Below are 18,419 nucleotides of genomic sequence, written 5' to 3'. Positions count from 1 at the left end.
TTACAACTCCGACCTCCGTGGGATATTAGTTGCGATTTACGTTGATAATTTTTAGGTTTTATTGTTCTCAACTCATTCCACTATGTATTGAATAAAGATTTACAACTGGAATATTTCATTCAGTGATATCTAGGATGTGGGATTTTAGCGTTTGCTTAATTTTTTATATATATAATTTATTGTACCATGAGGCCCACTTGGATCTCCTAATTGCTCACATCCATATAACACCACATTGCAGAGATCATCTTCATTATATAGCGCCAGATGGAGAAATCCACAGTTTTTTTTTCTCTATTAATTCTGAATTACGGCTCCGAACAACTCAGCCGCTATATTGCTGTGTGCATGAGACGTGAAATAAACATCTCTCCTTGTCGTCCATATGCCAGTGGTGTCCATCTGCTGGGACGTTCTTGGCTGAAGAAGTGTATTTTGCTCGAATACAAGACTCCTCATCCCTGGTTCATGTCCTTCACATGCAATGATCTCGGCTCGGTTGCGTGAGTCGTCCTCCGCTCTGCGGCTGCCTCTTACGTCTCTTCTGTTTGTCCTACAGTTTTATTTACAAACTCCGAATGCCTTCATGCCAAGTGATGCAACCGGTGTTCACATGTGGTTAATATTCCCAACGTTGCCCCTGCACAACTGGTCCTAATTTACATCCCCAACTGGGACGAGGCTTCTTTTTATTAGGAGGACAAAGGAGAGAACATATTTTTAGGTTCTTTTATAGGGAAAACTCATTAAAACATGACAGCGTAAATCCAGAGGGTTATTTTGATGACAATTGAAAAGATGGAAACAGATGAGGCGCCATTACTTAATTCTCTTATAAAGTAGGGTTTTCCCACTGGGAGCGTACAGTAGGGTACTTCAGTTTTACTTTATCCTTTATTCCTTTGGGTTGTCTCTTTCATTAGTTTGTGCCCCCCTTTAGACCAGGTGGAGGTATGGTTCAGTAATTTATAATACAAGTGGATGAGGGCGAATGCAATGGAAAAATCCTAAACAGAAATCGGAAAAAAAAAGATTTTCAAATCCATACAATTCTCATTCTTGTGCAAAAATCCATAACATTTCAGACTAATAAAATATTCTCATGGTGAACATCGTAAAAATAAATAAATCCAAAATTGATGATTTAGGGCTCACTCAGACACCAGAGAGTTTTGTTCTACGCAAAAAAAACGGTCCGAGTTTCATCCGTGTGCTGGATCAGGGTTTGGTGAGTTTTTACTTTCAGCATTTCATCAGTTTTTCTCATATGAAAAAAAAATGATGGCGGTTTCTTATGGCATCGGGGGCTGTCTGTGTTTTTCACGAACTCCTAGATTTTCATCAGTGAGTTGGTCTATTATTCGGATCAAATTCGAACATGTCTCCATGACTTTGGACCCAACAAATATACGGATATGTGAACAACCCCATAGATGAGTACAAATTCTATCCCTGAAAAATAGAAATCGTACTCGAAAAACTAGTGTCTGTAAGAGCCCTTACTCTCATCCTAACATCTCCCTACAAAATAACAAAAAGCTATTATGAAAAAGACCAAAATTGTACAAATAAAGACAACCGGTCAACAAGGAAAAATACACACTCTTCCAATGGAAAAAATTAGTTGTCTGTTACGGTGTCCTAGACCTTTTTTTATTAAAAAAAAATAAAAAAGTAGTAATAAAAAAAACAGAATTACGGTAAGTTACCATTTCATATGTAATGAGCGCTGTAAAAACAAAACCCAAATATCAATGGCAAAAGAGCAGTTTGTCTTTTATTTAATCCCGTTTTTTAATACATTTTATCAGAAATTTAAACGGAATCCATCAGCAGTTTTTTGTTATGTAATCTGAGAGCAGTTTGACGTAGTGGCTGACATCCTGATTTCAGTGATGTGTCACTTACTGGTCTGTGTTTTGATGTTTCAATAAAATCAGTGTTTCATCAGCAGAAGATCATCACTACCGGACTAGGTGTCTTGTGCCTTCTAGTCCAACCACGCCCCCAGCACTGATTAGCAGCTTTCTGCCAATACACAGAAAGCAGCCAATCAGTGGTGTGGGCGGGGTTATATAGGGCTCAACATTCCAAACTCTACTAAAGTGTTGCATCTAGGAAACTAACTGATACATTGCTGAATTCACGATTTCTGCTCCTACATAGTAAAAACCTGCTGACAGATTCCCTTTAAAAAAAATACAACTCGCCTGTGTTAATAGAAAACTAAAATAGTTAATGCTAGTCACAAGAAAAATGGCAAAAATGAAATGAAAAATGTAAAAAAAAAAAAAAAAAAGCAAATACAAAATTGCAAAAAAAAAAAAGATTCTCAAGAGTAAAAGCTGATGTTTGTACCAGCTGCCTTTTTTTGGTATGGGGCAAGCATAAAATAATCCTCCGTTGTTTGCAGGAAGGGCGCAGACATTAATACCAGTCAGTTCGTTTTCTAAGCTCAGATTATTGTGTGTATTTTCTACGCGCTGAAAATAGAATCGTGATTAATAATGTTTTGGCCAAAGGGAGTTTTCGAGGTTTTGGATCCTAGTCGACGCTTCCTACAAGAAGACCCCTTTGGCTAAGCAGCCTCTTATCTCATTTATTTGTGTCTGCATGTGTTTCATTTTCAGTTCCAAACTTTGTTCAAAAGGAGCGATTCTCCGAGCGCTGCCAGAAGCGGAGGGAGAAATCGCACTGGGACGATGGTTTATTTCATTTTCTTTCTATTTTGTATTTGAGTTGTAGAAGTTTCGTCGCTATTACCCGCGACTCGTGAAAGGCCGGGAGATTTATTAAGTATCATACGCCGGGAATAGAGAGGTTGCTTTAGGTAATTTAAAACACGTTAACAGTAGACATAAAATAAAATAACACACTCGGTGTTAAACATATTAGTTGTGTTTACATTCAGTATTCTCCGATTTTTATAAAGTGATGTGGAGACGTTGCGCAGATGGATAAACAGAGCAAACGAAAACATATTATCTGTCATCGAGATACTCAGTGCCCCGGACATGCCTATGCTAGTCTATAGTCATTGTGCTCAAGTCACCGCTTTTGTCGCACAAAAATAAAATCTTACAAAGTTCTCCGTCCAGCAAAATCGCCTATATAATCAGGGCTGAAGTGAGAAATGGCCCTTCACTATTGATGGCCTCTGATTGCATGGCCGCCATATTGACCGTCTGTCATCGGTGGGTGGTGGATTGTACATTGCTAGGGTGGCTGTACCCTTTAGAGAAATGCTTTCTCGATTGACCGCCATTCCTTCTGACCTCCGCCATACACATGCATGCTCAACTCAGCCACCCCCCATGTTCACGCAGTCTACACTCAGATAACAGCTATTCCTTCCACCCTCCCATGTTCTCGCACGCTGCACACAGATGACAGCTATTCCTTCCACCCTCCATGTTCAAGTACGCTCCACTGAGATGACAGCTATTCCTTCTATCCCCCCATGATAAAGCACGCTCCACTCAGATGACAGCTATTCCTTCTATCCCCCCATGATCAAGCACGCTCCACTCAGATGACAGCTATTACTTCCACCCTCCATATTCAAGCACGCTCCACTCAGATGACAGCTATTCCTTCCACCCTCCATGTTCAAGTACGCTCCACTCAAATGACAGCTATTTCTTCTATCCCCATGATCAAGCACGCTCCACTCAGATGACAGCTATTCCTTCCACCCTCCATGTTCAAGTACGCACCACTCAGATGACAGCTATTTCTTCTACCCCCATGATCAAGCACACTCCACTCAGATGACAGCTATTCTTTCCACCCTCCATGTTTAAGTACGCTCCACTCAGATGACAGCTATTTCTTCTACCCCCATGATCAAGCACGCTCCACTCAGATGACAGTTATTTCTTCTATCCCCCATGTTCTCGCACACTCCACTCAGATGACAGCTATTCCTTCCACCCCCATGTTCTCGCACTCTTCACACATATGACAGTTATTCCTTCTATCCCCCCATGATCAAGCACGCTCCACTCAGATGACAGCTATTACTTCCACCCCCCATGGTCACATATGCTCCACTCAGATGACAGCTATTCCTTCTACCTCCATCCATGTTCTCGCACGCTCCACTCAGATGACAGCTATTCCTTCCACCCCCCTATGATCAAGTATGCTCCACTCATATGACAGCTTTTCCTTCCACCCCCCATGGTCAAGTATGCTCCACTCAAATGACAGCTATTCCTTCTACCTCCCTCCATGTTCTCGCACGCTCCACTCAGATGACAGCTGTTCCTTCTACCCACCATGATCAAGCACGCTCCACTCAGATGACAGCTGTTCCTTCTACCCCCTTCATGTTCTCGCATGCTCTACTCAGATGACAGCTGTTCCTTCTACCCCCCAAACCCCATGGTCACGTATGCTCCACTCAGATGACAGCTATTCCTTCTACCGCCCATGGTCACGTACGCTCCACTCAGATGATAGCTATTCCTTCCACCCCCCATGTTCTTAGTTTTTGCACACAGATGACAGCTATTCCTTCTTCCTTCTCATTTTCACGCACCTCCACTCAGATGACAGTTATTCCTTCTACCCCCCTCCCATGGTCACGCACTCTCCACTCAGATGACGGCTATTCCTTCCACTCCCATGTTCACGCACACTCCACTCAGATGACAGCTATCCCTTCACGTCTCCCATGTTCACGCACACTCTACTAAAATTATAGCAATCCTTTCACCCCCTATGTTCTTTCTCACTACACACAGATGAAAGCATTTCTTCCACCCTCCCATGTTCTCACACGCTCCACTCACACTCACTTTTTAAATACATTGAGCCTATAGTTCAACAAATACGTATAGACGTTAGAGAAGGTTTTTTAGGCAGAGTAGAGAGCTCTCATTCTGATGGACTTGGTATAGTATAGGTCGCCATAAGAAATTAGCAAAAATATTTTTGGGACCCTGGACTGGTGTCTGTGTCCGTGCACCATGACAGCCGAAACAGGGTCCTGCGAATTACCTTGGTTGGCATTCGAAAGCCGGCATCCTGGACACCTTTAGTGTCTACAAGGCACAAAGGATGTCATGTGCATTGCATTGCAACGTCGTGGGGGCCTTGTAATCACTAGAGGCACTCAGGATATGGCCAATTAAGCTGGCCACTGAATACCAACACCAGACCTGAGTCATGCAAACATTTTTTGCTCCTCTTTAGTTGGCATGTATTTATCATGCGTCTGGGTTTGAACCCTTTTTTGCCTACGTTTTGTGGTCGGCTTCTCTGTCCGCCGAGCCACAGCAGATACACCTTTTATCCTGGTGATTAGATTCTGTTATCTTTGCTTCAGTCTGTTTAGGGTGAAAAGTGTTTTCATTTTCTCATTTGTCTGCCCTATTCGGGTGTGGCTTTGTATTCTTTCCCCTTGATGGCCTTTACTGCTCGTGATAGTCTCATTTGGATATTCAGCCATACTGGTTTAGTTTAAGCCAGTCAGTGAAAGACCAGCTAGGGTTTAACTCTTTGCTATTTATGTTCTTTACTCTGCACCTATCTTCTGTTTCTTTTAGGAAGTAGTTGTCATATTATCTAACAGTACGTATTTAATCCTTTATTTTATAATTTGTGGTTTGTTTTACTCACTCTGGGATCTTTTTCTATTTCTGCACACTTTCCTTTCTGTAGGTAATTTATACACTGCTCTGCCCTCCGGTTCTTTAGGAGGAACATGAAGCGTTCCACAGCCATTCCGGCCGCATAGGTCTGATAGTCATTGTCTAGTCTGTAGTAATGATATTAGAAGAAATGAACATTAAAATTGAAACCCAGAAGCTTTGTCTTAGGGAGTTCATGCACATTAGATCATTTTGGATGTATTGGACTACTAAGACCATAGCAAATGATCATCAGCTAATTTGGTAACACCAGTGATTGCGAATGTTCATAATCGTTCGTGGCTGTTGGATCTATTTCTATTAAATGGCACTGGCTTTATAATTAGGCAAGAAAATCTAAAATTGTAGTCTGGAATATATTTGAGGGATCATTTGTCGCCCCATTCTTGTATTGGTTGGGGGGCTTCTAGGCTAATTTTAGTTTTTTTAGTAATAGCAGTTGGACGAGTTATAGCACCGTGTGGATGCATAATAAGATATGCAACATTTATATACATAAAAACTAATATCTAAGGAGGTCTATAAAATTTTGTGAACCTTTATGACACCAGGATAAGACGTCCATTTCATAGTGTTCATTTCCGGCTTGTCTGCTCAGTGCCAAGAACTCTCCCGTGGAGTGATGCAGCGATTCTAAGTCTTTCTAACTCGGGCTTTGATTTTTCTTTAATTGTGCCAGAAGAGTGGATAGTGCATGAATTAGCTGCAGGCGGTGGAAATCCTGGAATGCACCATGCTTTTATATTTATCCAAATCCCACTTCATAAGTCTGGAGTGAAGCTTTCTGCTCTTCACCTAGTCATTTATGCTCATCTAATATATAAAGCTGAATATGTGTGTATGTCCGGGATCGGCATCTGCACCGTCGCAGCTACAGCCACAAAATTTTGCACAGTCACACGTCTGGACCCCGAGAGCGTCATAGGCTATGTTGTGAGGCGAAATTTTAATCCCGCGCGTTCCAATTCACCAAACAATTTTGCCCCTATCAACATAATGGGGAAAAAGTGAAAGGAAAAGTGTTGGAGGCAAATTGACAGCTGCCAGATGTGAACAAGGGGGACTTAAAGAGTGAGAGCGATGGCTCCAAAGAGTATATACCGTACAGTTGCTAAGGTGGGGCTCCGACATGGGATACTCACCACACACGGGGATATGAACACAGACACAAAATGCACCACACACTACCACGTGCTTGAACACATATACCACCCTCAGCACACATTTCACCACACATACACCAACCTCGCCACATAAAAGTCGAAACACAAAAGTCGCCGCTCAGAACTCGCCACGCGCAAAACTCACCACATGCAAAACTGGGCTCACGCAAAACTCGCCACACGTGCAAAGCTCACCTCATGGAAAACTCGCCACACGCAAAACTTGCACACGCGGAAAAATTGCCACATGCACAAAAGTTGCAACACATGCAAAAGTTGCCTCACACAAAACTTGCACATACTCAAAAGGCACCACACATAAAACTCGCCACGCACAAAACTCGCCATGCACAAAACTTGCTGCACACAACTTGCTACACTAACCTGTCACATGCAACTTGACACACAAAAAGTTGCTACACGCATGTCGCCACACAAAACTCATCTCACAAAAGTCGCTACATGCATGTCGCCACACACAACTTGACACATGAAACTCGCCCTAAAACACACACAAGTCTGGTATTATCCTTCAAAAATAAAAATCTGATTAATAAACAGACAAACTACAAGAGCAACAACTGTACCATATAGGAAATACGGCAGCTGTCAGTCACATGACCTGTCTATTATGTGTATGTGTGAGCTAATATATACTGCCAGGGGGGAGGGCTTACTGTTGGCTGGGGATTTATCAGGCTGACAATTTAGCTTACAAATACTGAGGTAAAAATACTGAACGAGGTCTAATACAGGAGGACATGACATACAGATATATACTATATACAGGGGAGATGACACACAGATATATACTATATGCAGGAGAGATGACACATAGATATATACTATATACAGGAGGAGATGACACTGGTATATACTATATACAGGGGAGATGACACACAGGTATATACGATATACAGGAGGAGATGACACACAGGTATATACTATATACAGGAGGAGATGACATACAGGTATATATATATATATATATATATATATATATATATACAGGAGATGACACACACATATATACTATATACAGGGGAGATGACACCCAGGTGTATACTATATACAGGAGGAGATGATACACTGATATATACTATATACAGGAGGAGATGACACACAGGTATATACTATATACAGGGGAGATGACACACAGATATTTACTATATACAGGAGAGATGACACACAGGTATATACTATATACAGGAGGAGATGACACACACATATATACTATATACAGGGGAGATGACACACAGATATATACTATATACAGGAAAGATGACAAAGATATATACTATATACAGGAGGAGATGACACACAGGTATATACTATATACAGGGGAGATGACACATAGATATATACTATATACAGGAGGAGATGACACAGGTATATACTATATACAGGGGAGATGACACACAGGTATATACGATATACAGGAGGAGATGACACACAGGTATATACTATATACAGGAGGAGATGACATACAGGTATATATATACAGGAGATGACACACACACATATATACTATATACAGGGGAGCTGACACCCAGGTATATACTATATACAGGAGGAGATGATACACTGATATATACTATATACAGGAGGAGATGACACACAGGTACATACTATATACAGGGGAGATGACACACAGATATCTATATATATAATTGCCTTAGGGTTTGGCTGTCCTGGAAATACCGCGTCGCTGATTGGTCGAGGCCGCCAGGCCTCGACCAATCAGCGACGGGCACAGTCTGCCGCGAATTCTGGAATCATCATTGTCCTCCACTGCTGTCAAGTGCCGCCATTGTGTTGTCTAAGGGTCTAATTGTCTGTCTGTCTTGGATATCAGCCAATCAGCGATATTAGTGCGGGATTTAAACACCACTGACAGCGCAACATACATACATACATACATATTCTAGAATACCCGATGCTTTTGAATCGGGCCAACATCTAGTATACTATATACAGGAGGAGATGACACACAGGTATATACTATATACAGGAGGAGATGACATACAGGTATATACTATATACAGGAGGAGATGACACACTGGTATATACTATATGCAGGGGAGATGACATACAGGTACATACTATATACAGGGGAGATGACACACAGGTATATACTATATATAGGGGAGATGACACCGGTATATTCTATATACAGGGGAGATGACACACAGGTATATACTATGTACAGGGGAGATGACACAGGTATATACTATATACAGGGAAGATGACACACAGGTATATACTATATACAGGAGGAGATGACACACAGGTATATACTATATACAGGAGGAGATGACACACAGGTATATACTATATACAGGGGAGATGACACACACATATACTATATACAGGGGAGATGACTTACAGGTATATACTATATACAGGGGAGATGACACAGGTATATACTACATACAGGGGAGATGACACACAGGTATGTACTATGTACAGGGGAGATGACACAGGTATATACTATATACAGGGAAGGTGACACACAGGTATATACTATATACAGGAGGAGATGACACACGTATAAACTATATACATGAGGAGATGAAAAACAGGTATATACTATATAAAAGAGGAGATGACACATAGGTATATAGAAGAGGAGATGACATACAGCAGGTTTATACTATATACAGAGGAGATGACATACAGGTGTATACTATATACAGGAGATGACATACAGGTATGTACTATATATAGGAGGAGATGACATACAGGTATATAGTATATACAGAAGAGATGACATACAGGTATATACTATATACAGGAGATGACATACAGGTGTATACTATATATAAGGGAGATGACAAACATATATATATATACTGAGGGGGAAATGAGAGGTGTGAGGTGAAAATGAGGAGTGAGGGAAAATAGTGGAGTGATCGGAAAATGACAGATGTGAGGTCGAAATGACAAGTGTTAGGGGTGAATGAGAGGAGTGAGGGGGAAAATAAGAGGAGTGAGGGGGAAAATAAGAGGAGTGAGGGGGAAAATGAGAGGTGTAAGGGAGAAAATGAGAGATGTGAGGGGGAAAATGAGAGGTGTGATGGGAAAATAAGAGAAGTGAGGTGCTATAACTAACCACAGATATTTACTATGCCCAGGCAACGCCGGGCTCTTCAGCTAGTCTGCTATAAAGGTTCCACATGCCTTAATAGTCTAGGTCTAGTGATGAGCGAATGTGCTTGGATAAGGTGTTATCCGAGCATGCTCGAGTGCTAACCAAGTGTCATCGGCATGCTCGAAAAATATGATAAAGTCCCCGCGCCATATCGCTGTCAGATTTTTTACTATTGGCAACATCTACATGTTTCTGCATTGTGTGACTTCTAATTTAGGGTTGTATCTCTTCTTTTTGCAGATCACGACCAACAGATCGATGATGTTTTCAGCCTCATTGGACAAATTGAACACAAGCTCTGCTTCTTGAAGCAGAATGTTCCAGCCAACATACGACTGGTTCTTATTGGCCATTCCATTGGTTGTTATATCATCTTGGAGATGATGAAACGATCTCCAGAACTGAAGGTAAGATGTTTTCAATAGGAGCAATGGTGTACAGCTCTTGGTTGTGACTTCGGGTGAATGATTCTAAAATGCCTTCTCTTTGGGCCAGTGAATCCCAACCGTTGTCGTGAATTTTATGACTGCATCATCCTTTCTCTTGATGGTTGTCTTCTTTCTGTTTTCATTTTTTTCAACTCTCGCAATCATAAATGTAGAGTCCAATGAACTGGTCTTCTCATTGTTTCTAAAATATTAAAGATTTGTGTGCTCAGATAACTTTGACCAAGGTTTCAGACCTTAGTTAGCCTGTTGGGGTTATGGCTTGTTCACTATCATCGTTTAGAAAGGCCAGGTGATGCAAATTTACCAGGTTTATAAAAACCCAGCCTCCTCTAACCTAGTGCCAAAAGCTTCAGCCATGGTTCTTGTAAGGCGCTGCCTAGCACTCTGAAAATGAAAATGGTGGAGGCCCACAAGGCAGGAGAAAGCTGTAAGATAGCAAAGCCTTTTCAAGTTGCCCTTTCCTCAGTTTCAAAATGAAATTAAGAAATGGCAGTTAAAAGGAACAGTGGAGGTCAATATAAGGTCTGAAAGACCAAGCAAAATTTCAGTGAAAGCTGCACATAGAATTGCTAGAGAGGCAAATCAGAATCCCCACTTAACTGTAAAAGACCTTCAGAAAGATTTAGCAGACTGTGTTGTGTTGACTGTGTGGTAAGAGAAGGAGATCCAGCTCAACTCGTTGAGCTGGATCTCCTTCTCTTTCCTGTTCGTCCACGCCCTGACACAGCGGTTCCGTGCTCCGAGCTCCTGGGAATGTCGGTATGGTGAGCTGGATTTTGTTTTTCCCGTTGACTGTGTGGTACATTGTTGTGTTGCAGCCAATGGCTCGGTAAACATTTCTCAGGTACAGGTCCTTCTCAAAAAATTAGCATATAGTGTTAAATTTCATTATTTACCATAATGTAATGATTACAATTAAACTTTCATATATTATAGATTCATTATCCACCAACTGAAATTTGTCAGGTCTTTTATTGTTTTAATACTGATGATTTTGGCATACAACTCCTGATAACCCAAAAAACCTGTCTCAATAAATTAGCATATCAAGAAAAGGTTCTCTAAACGACCTATTACCCTAATCTTCTGAATCAACTAATTAACTCTAAACACATGCAAAAGATACCTGAGGCTTTTATAAACTCCCTGCCTGGTTCATTACTCAAAACCCCCATCATGGGTAAGACTAGCGACCTGACAGATGTCAAGAAGGCCATCATTGACACCCTCAAGCAAGAGGGTAAGACCCAGAAAGAAATTTCTCAACAAATAGGCTGTTCCCAGAGTGCTGTATCAAGGCACCTCAATGGTAAGTCTGTTGGAAGGAAACAATGTGGCAGAAAACGCTGTACAACGAGAAGAGGAGACCGGACCCTGAGGAAGATTGTGGAGAAGGACCGATTCCAGACCTTGGGGAACCTGAGGAAGCAGTGGACTGAGTCTGGTGTGGAAACATCCAGAGCCACCGTGCACAGGCGTGTGCAGGAAATGGGCTACAGGTGCCGCATTCCCCAGGTAAAGCCACTTTTGAGCTACAGAGAAGCAGCACTGGACTGTTGCTAAGTGGTCCCAAGTACTTTTTTCTGATGAAAGCAAATTTTGCATGTCATTCGGAAATCAAGGTGCCAGAGTCTGGAGGAAGACTGGGGAGAAGGAAATGCCAAAATGCCTGAAGTCCAGTGTCAAGTACCCACAGTCAGTGATGGTGTGGGGTGCCATGTCAGCTGCTGGTGTTGGTCCACTGTGTTTCATCAAGGGCAGGGTCAATGCAGCTAGCTATCAGGAGATTTTGGAGCACTTCATGCTTCCATCGGCTGAAATGCTTTATGGAGATGAAGATTTCATTTTTCAGCACGACCTGGCACCTGCTCACAGTGCCAAAACCACTGGTAAATGGTTTACTGACCATGGTATTACTGTGCTCAATTGGCCTGCCAACTCTCCTGACCTGAACCCCATAGAGAATCTGTGGGATATTGTGAAGAGAAAGTTGAGAGACGCAAGACCCAACACTCTGGATGAGCTTAAGGCCGCTATTGAAGCATCCTGGGCCTCCATAACATCTCAGCAGTGTCACAGGCTGATTGCCTCCATGCCACGCCGCATTGAAGCAGTCATTTCTTCAAAGGATTCCCGACCAAGTATTGAGTGCATAACTGAACATTATTATTTGATGTTTTTTTTGTTTGTTATTAAAAAACACTTTTATTTGATTGGATGGGTGAAATATGCTAATTTATTGAGACAGGTTTTTTGGGTTATCAGGAGTTGTATTCCAAAATCATCAGTATTAAAACAATAAAAGACCTGACAAATTTCAGTTGGTGGATAATGAATCTATAATATATGAAAGTTTAATTGTAATCATTACATTATGGTAAATAATGAAATTTAACACTATATGCTAATTTTTTGAGAAGGACCTGTAGAGAGAAGAATGTATTCAATGAAATTTCTACAAATTGTTGATGCAAACATAACACCATCCGTAAAAATGCTGAGATTGAAAAGAGGATGGCTTGTACAAATGGATAATGATCCTAAGCACATGTCAAAATCCACAATAGACGACCTTAAAAGGCACAAGCTGAAGGCTTTACAGTGGCCATCACAGTCTCCTGATCTGATCATCATTGAAAATCTGTTGCTAGATCTCAAAATAGCAGTGCATGCAAGACAACCAAGAAATCCCACATAACTGGAAGAATTTTCCAAGGAAGAAAGGATGAAAATCCCTCAAACAAGAATTGAAAGACTGTAGGCTGGCTAAAAAAGCATTTACAAGCTGGGAAACATGCAAAAGGGGGTGCAACTAGGTACTAACCATGCAGTGTGCTCAAACTTTTGCATTAGCCCATTTTCCTGTGCAATTTTTAAAATGTAAAAAAAATTGCCTAAATTACAAAGGAATTGTGGTTTTGTGCAGATATTTAGTGATACTGAATGTGAGGAATACAATTGATTGAAGGTTCCAAAATTTTCAGAAAAAGGTAGAAAAGGAGAAAAAAAGAAAAATTACATGTGTAAGTGCAATAGTCCTGCCTAAAATTTGTATGAAAAAAAGATGTCTAAAAACTTTGGACATTTGGAATTTGCTTGACTGTCTTAGGTAGTTTATTTCAGATAACTGATGCAGCACAAGAAAAGTCTTGGTGATTTGACTGGGAAGTTTGGATTAAAATTATTTTTTAAACTTTTTATATTTCTTGATTTTTAGTAGTCTTTTTCTTTGTTACTGTGGGTTTATGGCTCAAGATAAAATGTCAAAAAAATCTAAGAATTAAAATCATGCAATAAGAGTAGTGTAATGTTAAATATTTAGCTTAAAGTTAAAATAGTTGTCCGAGAGAAAAAAGTTATCGCCTATCCCGAGGATAGATGATGGCTTACTGAACAGTGGGGGTCTGACCACTTGGGCCGACACCGATTAGCCGAACAAGGAATGTTTATCCCTAGTGGGTCTCTCTTCTCCTTCTTACAAAATGGAGTGCCAAGTCAGATGCCCAACTGCATCTCCGTTAATTCTCTATGAGGATATCCAAATACACTTATAAGGTCTTTTAAGGTCACTTATAAGGTCTATACTAACAATTCTCTATGAGGATACCAAAAAACGCTGAGCGCAGAGCTCAGCAGCACCATAGAGAATGAAGGGAGCAGCAGGTGAGTCCTTTTTTGTCTCATGTTACAATTAAAATTTTAAAATATGTTCAGACCCCTTCTCCTTCTATTTCTCTTCACTATTCTGTTCAATGGTGAAGCTGACGATTTACTTTAGATAAGAAAAAACTCAGCACTCTCTCTCCTGTTCTCCTTGTTTTCTTTACTATTGGCCTCGGAATGTTACATGGATGATGGCACCAGAGCTGTGGAGTTGGTAAGCCAGACCACCGACTCTGACTCCTTAATTTCCCTGACTCTCGACTCCACAGCACGGCCTCACTACTGAGCATGTACATAAAGTGCAGCACAGATTAATCTCATCTATGACTCCACAGCACTGGTCACTACTGAGCATGTGCATAAAGTGCAGCACAGATTCATCTCAACTATGACTCACTCCACAGCAGTGGTCACTACTGAGCATGTACATAAAGTGCATCACAGATTCATCTCATCTATGACTCCCCAGCACTGCCTCACTACTGAGCATGTGCATAAAGTGCAGCACAGATTCATCTCATCTATGACTCACTCCACAGCCCTGCCTCACTACTGAGCATGTGCATAAAGTGCAGCACAGAGTCATCTCATCTATGACTCCCCAGCACTGCCTCACTATTGAGCATGTACATAAAGTGCAGCACAGAGTCATCTCATCTATGACTCCACAGTACTGGTCACTACTGAGCACGTACATAAAGTGCATCACAGAGTCATCTCATCTATGACTCCACAGTACTGGTCACTACTGAGCATGTACATAAAGTGCATCACAGATTCATCTCATCTATGACTCCCCAGCACTGCCTCACTACTGAGCATGTACATAAAGTGCAGCACAGATTCATCTCATCTATGACTCCCCAGCACTGGTCACTACTGAGCATGTACATAAAGTGCAGCACAGATTCATCTCAACTATGACTCACTCCACAGCAGTGGTCACTACTGAGCATGTACATAAAGTGCATCACAGATTCATCTCATCTATGACTCCCCAGCACCGCCTCACTACTGAGCATGTCCATAAAGTTCATCACAGATTCATCTCATCTATGACTCACTCCACAGCCCTGCCTCACTACTGAGCATGTGCATAAAGTGCAGCACAGAGTCATCTCATCTATGACTCCCCAGCACTGCCTCACTATTGAGCATGTACATAAAGTGCAGCACAGAGTCATCTCATCTATGACTCCACAGTACTGGTCACTACTGAGCACGTACATAAAGTGCATCACAGATTCATCTAATCTATGACTCCCCAGCAGTGCCTCACTACTGAGCATGTACATAAAGTGCAGCACAGATTCATCTAATCTATGACTCCACAGCACTGGTCACTACTGAGCACGTACATAAAGTGCAGCACAGATTCATCTCATCTATGACTCCCCAGCACTGCCTCAATACTGAGCATGTACATAAAGTGCAGCACAGAGTCATCTCAACTAAAAGCCGAGATCCTTACACCAGGAACAGAACAGACATTTATAGGACATTTTATAAATTTCCCAAATTATTCTGAAAACATTTACAGCACATCCTGCACTGAACTACTGAACCCAATTTATTATATATTTTTTGAGTCGGTCCATTTTATACCAGCTGCAACCCCGACTTCATCAAAATGGACCACGACTTCGACTCCATATCCCTGGATGGGACCCCCATTGTCCTGATGGAAGCTTCCATGGGCGAGACCTATCCATATATGGCATACACGCGGGTCATGTTCTCTTGACGGGAAGATATGCAAATAAGTTTTGGGGCTACCTCTTTAATGGCAGCTATGTTTTCTATAGAATGCACATATCTAATTACAGTATTAAAACTGAAATATGGGTAGAAGTGTATAAATGGCGGGAAATTAATACAATGTTCCCATATTGTGCATGGAGTCTGCTCAGCCCTTGTGTGGCTGGAGCGCTCAGAAAAGGGTTTATTCCATCTTTCTTATGACAATAGATAATGTTTCATCCAGCCAGAGTGTTGTGCAACTTCTTTATTATGGCCAATAAAAGTTAACTGCTGACTTGGATAACATATGAAGTGTAATAATCAGAAACGTGTGTTCACGTCGCTCTTATTTTTGCTGGAATATGTGTCCCCCTATAACGTTCTGAACAAGATCTATGTTCTTTAGTAGCTGATCCGGGGGTTTCTGTGTACGGTGTAGAACAGCGCTGACTGGCTGTCATTGCATCTCACTTGCGAGACATATGATTCTTCGAGAGTCACGTAACTATGGTTGAATAGTTCTTTGACTTGTTTTTCTTACTTTCTCTTAACAGCAGCTGTCATTAGAGAAAAGAAGCAAAAAAAAAATCCGATTTTTATTTTTGCCGTTTATTTTATTTTTCAATTCTTAGATATGCTTTCATATTTCTTGAAGTTCGTCAGTTTTTTTTAAAGGGACCTTGAATGCATTTTTTAGTTAAACATTTTACAAGTGTGTGCAGAATTATTTTTTAATATTTGTTTTTCTTTTTTTTTTTTCTTTTCTATATTTTTATTTATTAAGAACTAAAGTGTCCCTGAATTGACGTCAGTTTAGTCCCTTAGGAATCTGCCTATTTTGGCCCTTAACCCGTTCAAAACCTACATTTACATCAAAGGAGGAGCCGCTACCTTAATCCGTCGTTATGTGCCTTTATCAGTTGCGAGTGCAGCAGTGCTCCACCCGCGGCTGTTACACAGTTAAGTCCCGCTGTCAATCACTGTCAATCACTAATACTGGGATTTAACCCGCTGCAGCCATAAGCGTCACATCCATCGGCACACCTGTCATGTAATCGGGGGTCACCGATGGGTTCTCATGACAGCCAAGGGTCTGCTGATGATCCCTGTGCCTGTCACTATGATCCTCCTGTGAACGCCGGCCCATGGCTGGAGGCCAGTGCTAATGCAGTGCTATGTATAACACAAACGATCAGACGATCGCCAAAATGGGCTCCGACTCTGACTCCACAGCCCTGGATGTGAGATCACTCCAACCCAGGCCGTATACCTACTACTAGATACTGATCACGTAGTCTCTGAAAGGTCTACCCCGCACCCAAACTCATCTTCTGCTGATTCAAGATATTTAAGAAGCGCAAAACAGGGTCTTATTCGGTAACAAAGGGGATATACAAAATTCAAAATGCGCTCAACTGGTAGGGTTGTGACAATCACAGATCCTAGAGAAAGCCAGGTGCAGGCTACTGCAGGACCACCAATGAGATAGAACGCAGTCGATGAGGAATGTGGTGGTTGAGAATCCGCGCTGCCAGAAGTCCAAAGTACGGCCAGATGGAATATGAATGCGGTTTATTTCATCAACGTGTTTACTTCATCAGGACAATCATTGTGGTTTTGTCCTCATGAAGAAGTTTGAAAACCTATGAAACGCGTGGACGAGATAAACCGCATTCATATTTTGTCTTTGTGATCGTACTTCGGACTTTTAGCAGCGCAAATTTTTTAACCACCACATTCTTTATCAGTGGCAAGATATTTTTGGGATCCTACCTCATCTCTCTCATTTTTTTTTAATTTTTCTAAGGATTGCAATCCAATAGTGACCCTTCTTGTATCCTGACACCCTGATTATTGTCTGTCACTTGCCCTGACCACTGTGTTGAAAAAACTTAACGGGAATCTGTCACCTGTTTTTTTTTCTACCCCATCTGAAAGCAGCATGAGGTAGTGGTAGAGACCCTGATTCAAGACACGTGTCACTTACATTACTGGGTGAAGCAGTTCTGCAGCTTTATCTGCTGCAGATCCACCAGCTCTCTGAATGCTGAGCTCTGTATAACCCCGCCTACAGCACTGATTGGCTGCTTTCTGTGTACAGGCAGATAACTGCCAATCAGTAGTGGGGGCGTGGTAGGACTACCTGTCAGAAGGCCAAGTAGTCCTCTAGTGATAATCTCCAGCTGATAAAGCAATGATTTTATAAAAACTACATCAAGCAGCCCAGTAAGTGACACATCACTGGAATTTGAGTCTCTGTCTCTACATGATGCTGCTCTCAGATTAGGTTGCAAAAACCTGGTGACAGATTCCCTTTAACTCCTGATTGTCTGCCTATTTCACAGTCTAGACACGAAAGAGAAATGATGTGAAGATGCCTAAAAACAAATACAACGAGCCACATATCATGGGGTAGTATGGTACATAATATGTAATAACAGGTGCAGGGCACCACCCTGCCTAACCTCTCCCAAAGTGAGTGAAAGTAGCACAGTCACCCCCTCTAATTACTTGGTCCATGCTCCATTGCACAAAACCTAGCCCCTTAAATAAGGAATCTGTCCCCATAATCCATATTGTGACAGCCAGAGGGAGG

At 41.5% G+C, this 18,419-nt stretch overlaps 1 protein-coding gene across 1 annotated transcript in view; it reads left to right on the top strand.

The window, feature by feature from the left end:
- The window catches only part of LDAH (lipid droplet associated hydrolase), a 339,639-nt gene that overhangs the window by 125,909 nt on the left and 195,311 nt on the right, over nt 1–18,419 (top strand). Inside the window, exon 4 of the mRNA XM_069728149.1 lies at nt 10,212–10,378. Coding sequence (XP_069584250.1) covers nt 10,212–10,378 — 167 coding nt within the window. The remainder of the gene's footprint in view (nt 1–10,211; nt 10,379–18,419) is intronic.

The sequence above is a fragment of the Ranitomeya imitator genome, chromosome 5 (genome assembly GCF_032444005.1).
Source record: "Ranitomeya imitator isolate aRanImi1 chromosome 5, aRanImi1.pri, whole genome shotgun sequence".
In the NCBI taxonomy this organism is placed as follows: domain Eukaryota; kingdom Metazoa; phylum Chordata; class Amphibia; order Anura; family Dendrobatidae; genus Ranitomeya; species Ranitomeya imitator.
The sequence above is the reverse complement of the archived record's forward strand: the minus strand, read 5'-3'. Positions and strand labels throughout refer to the sequence as shown.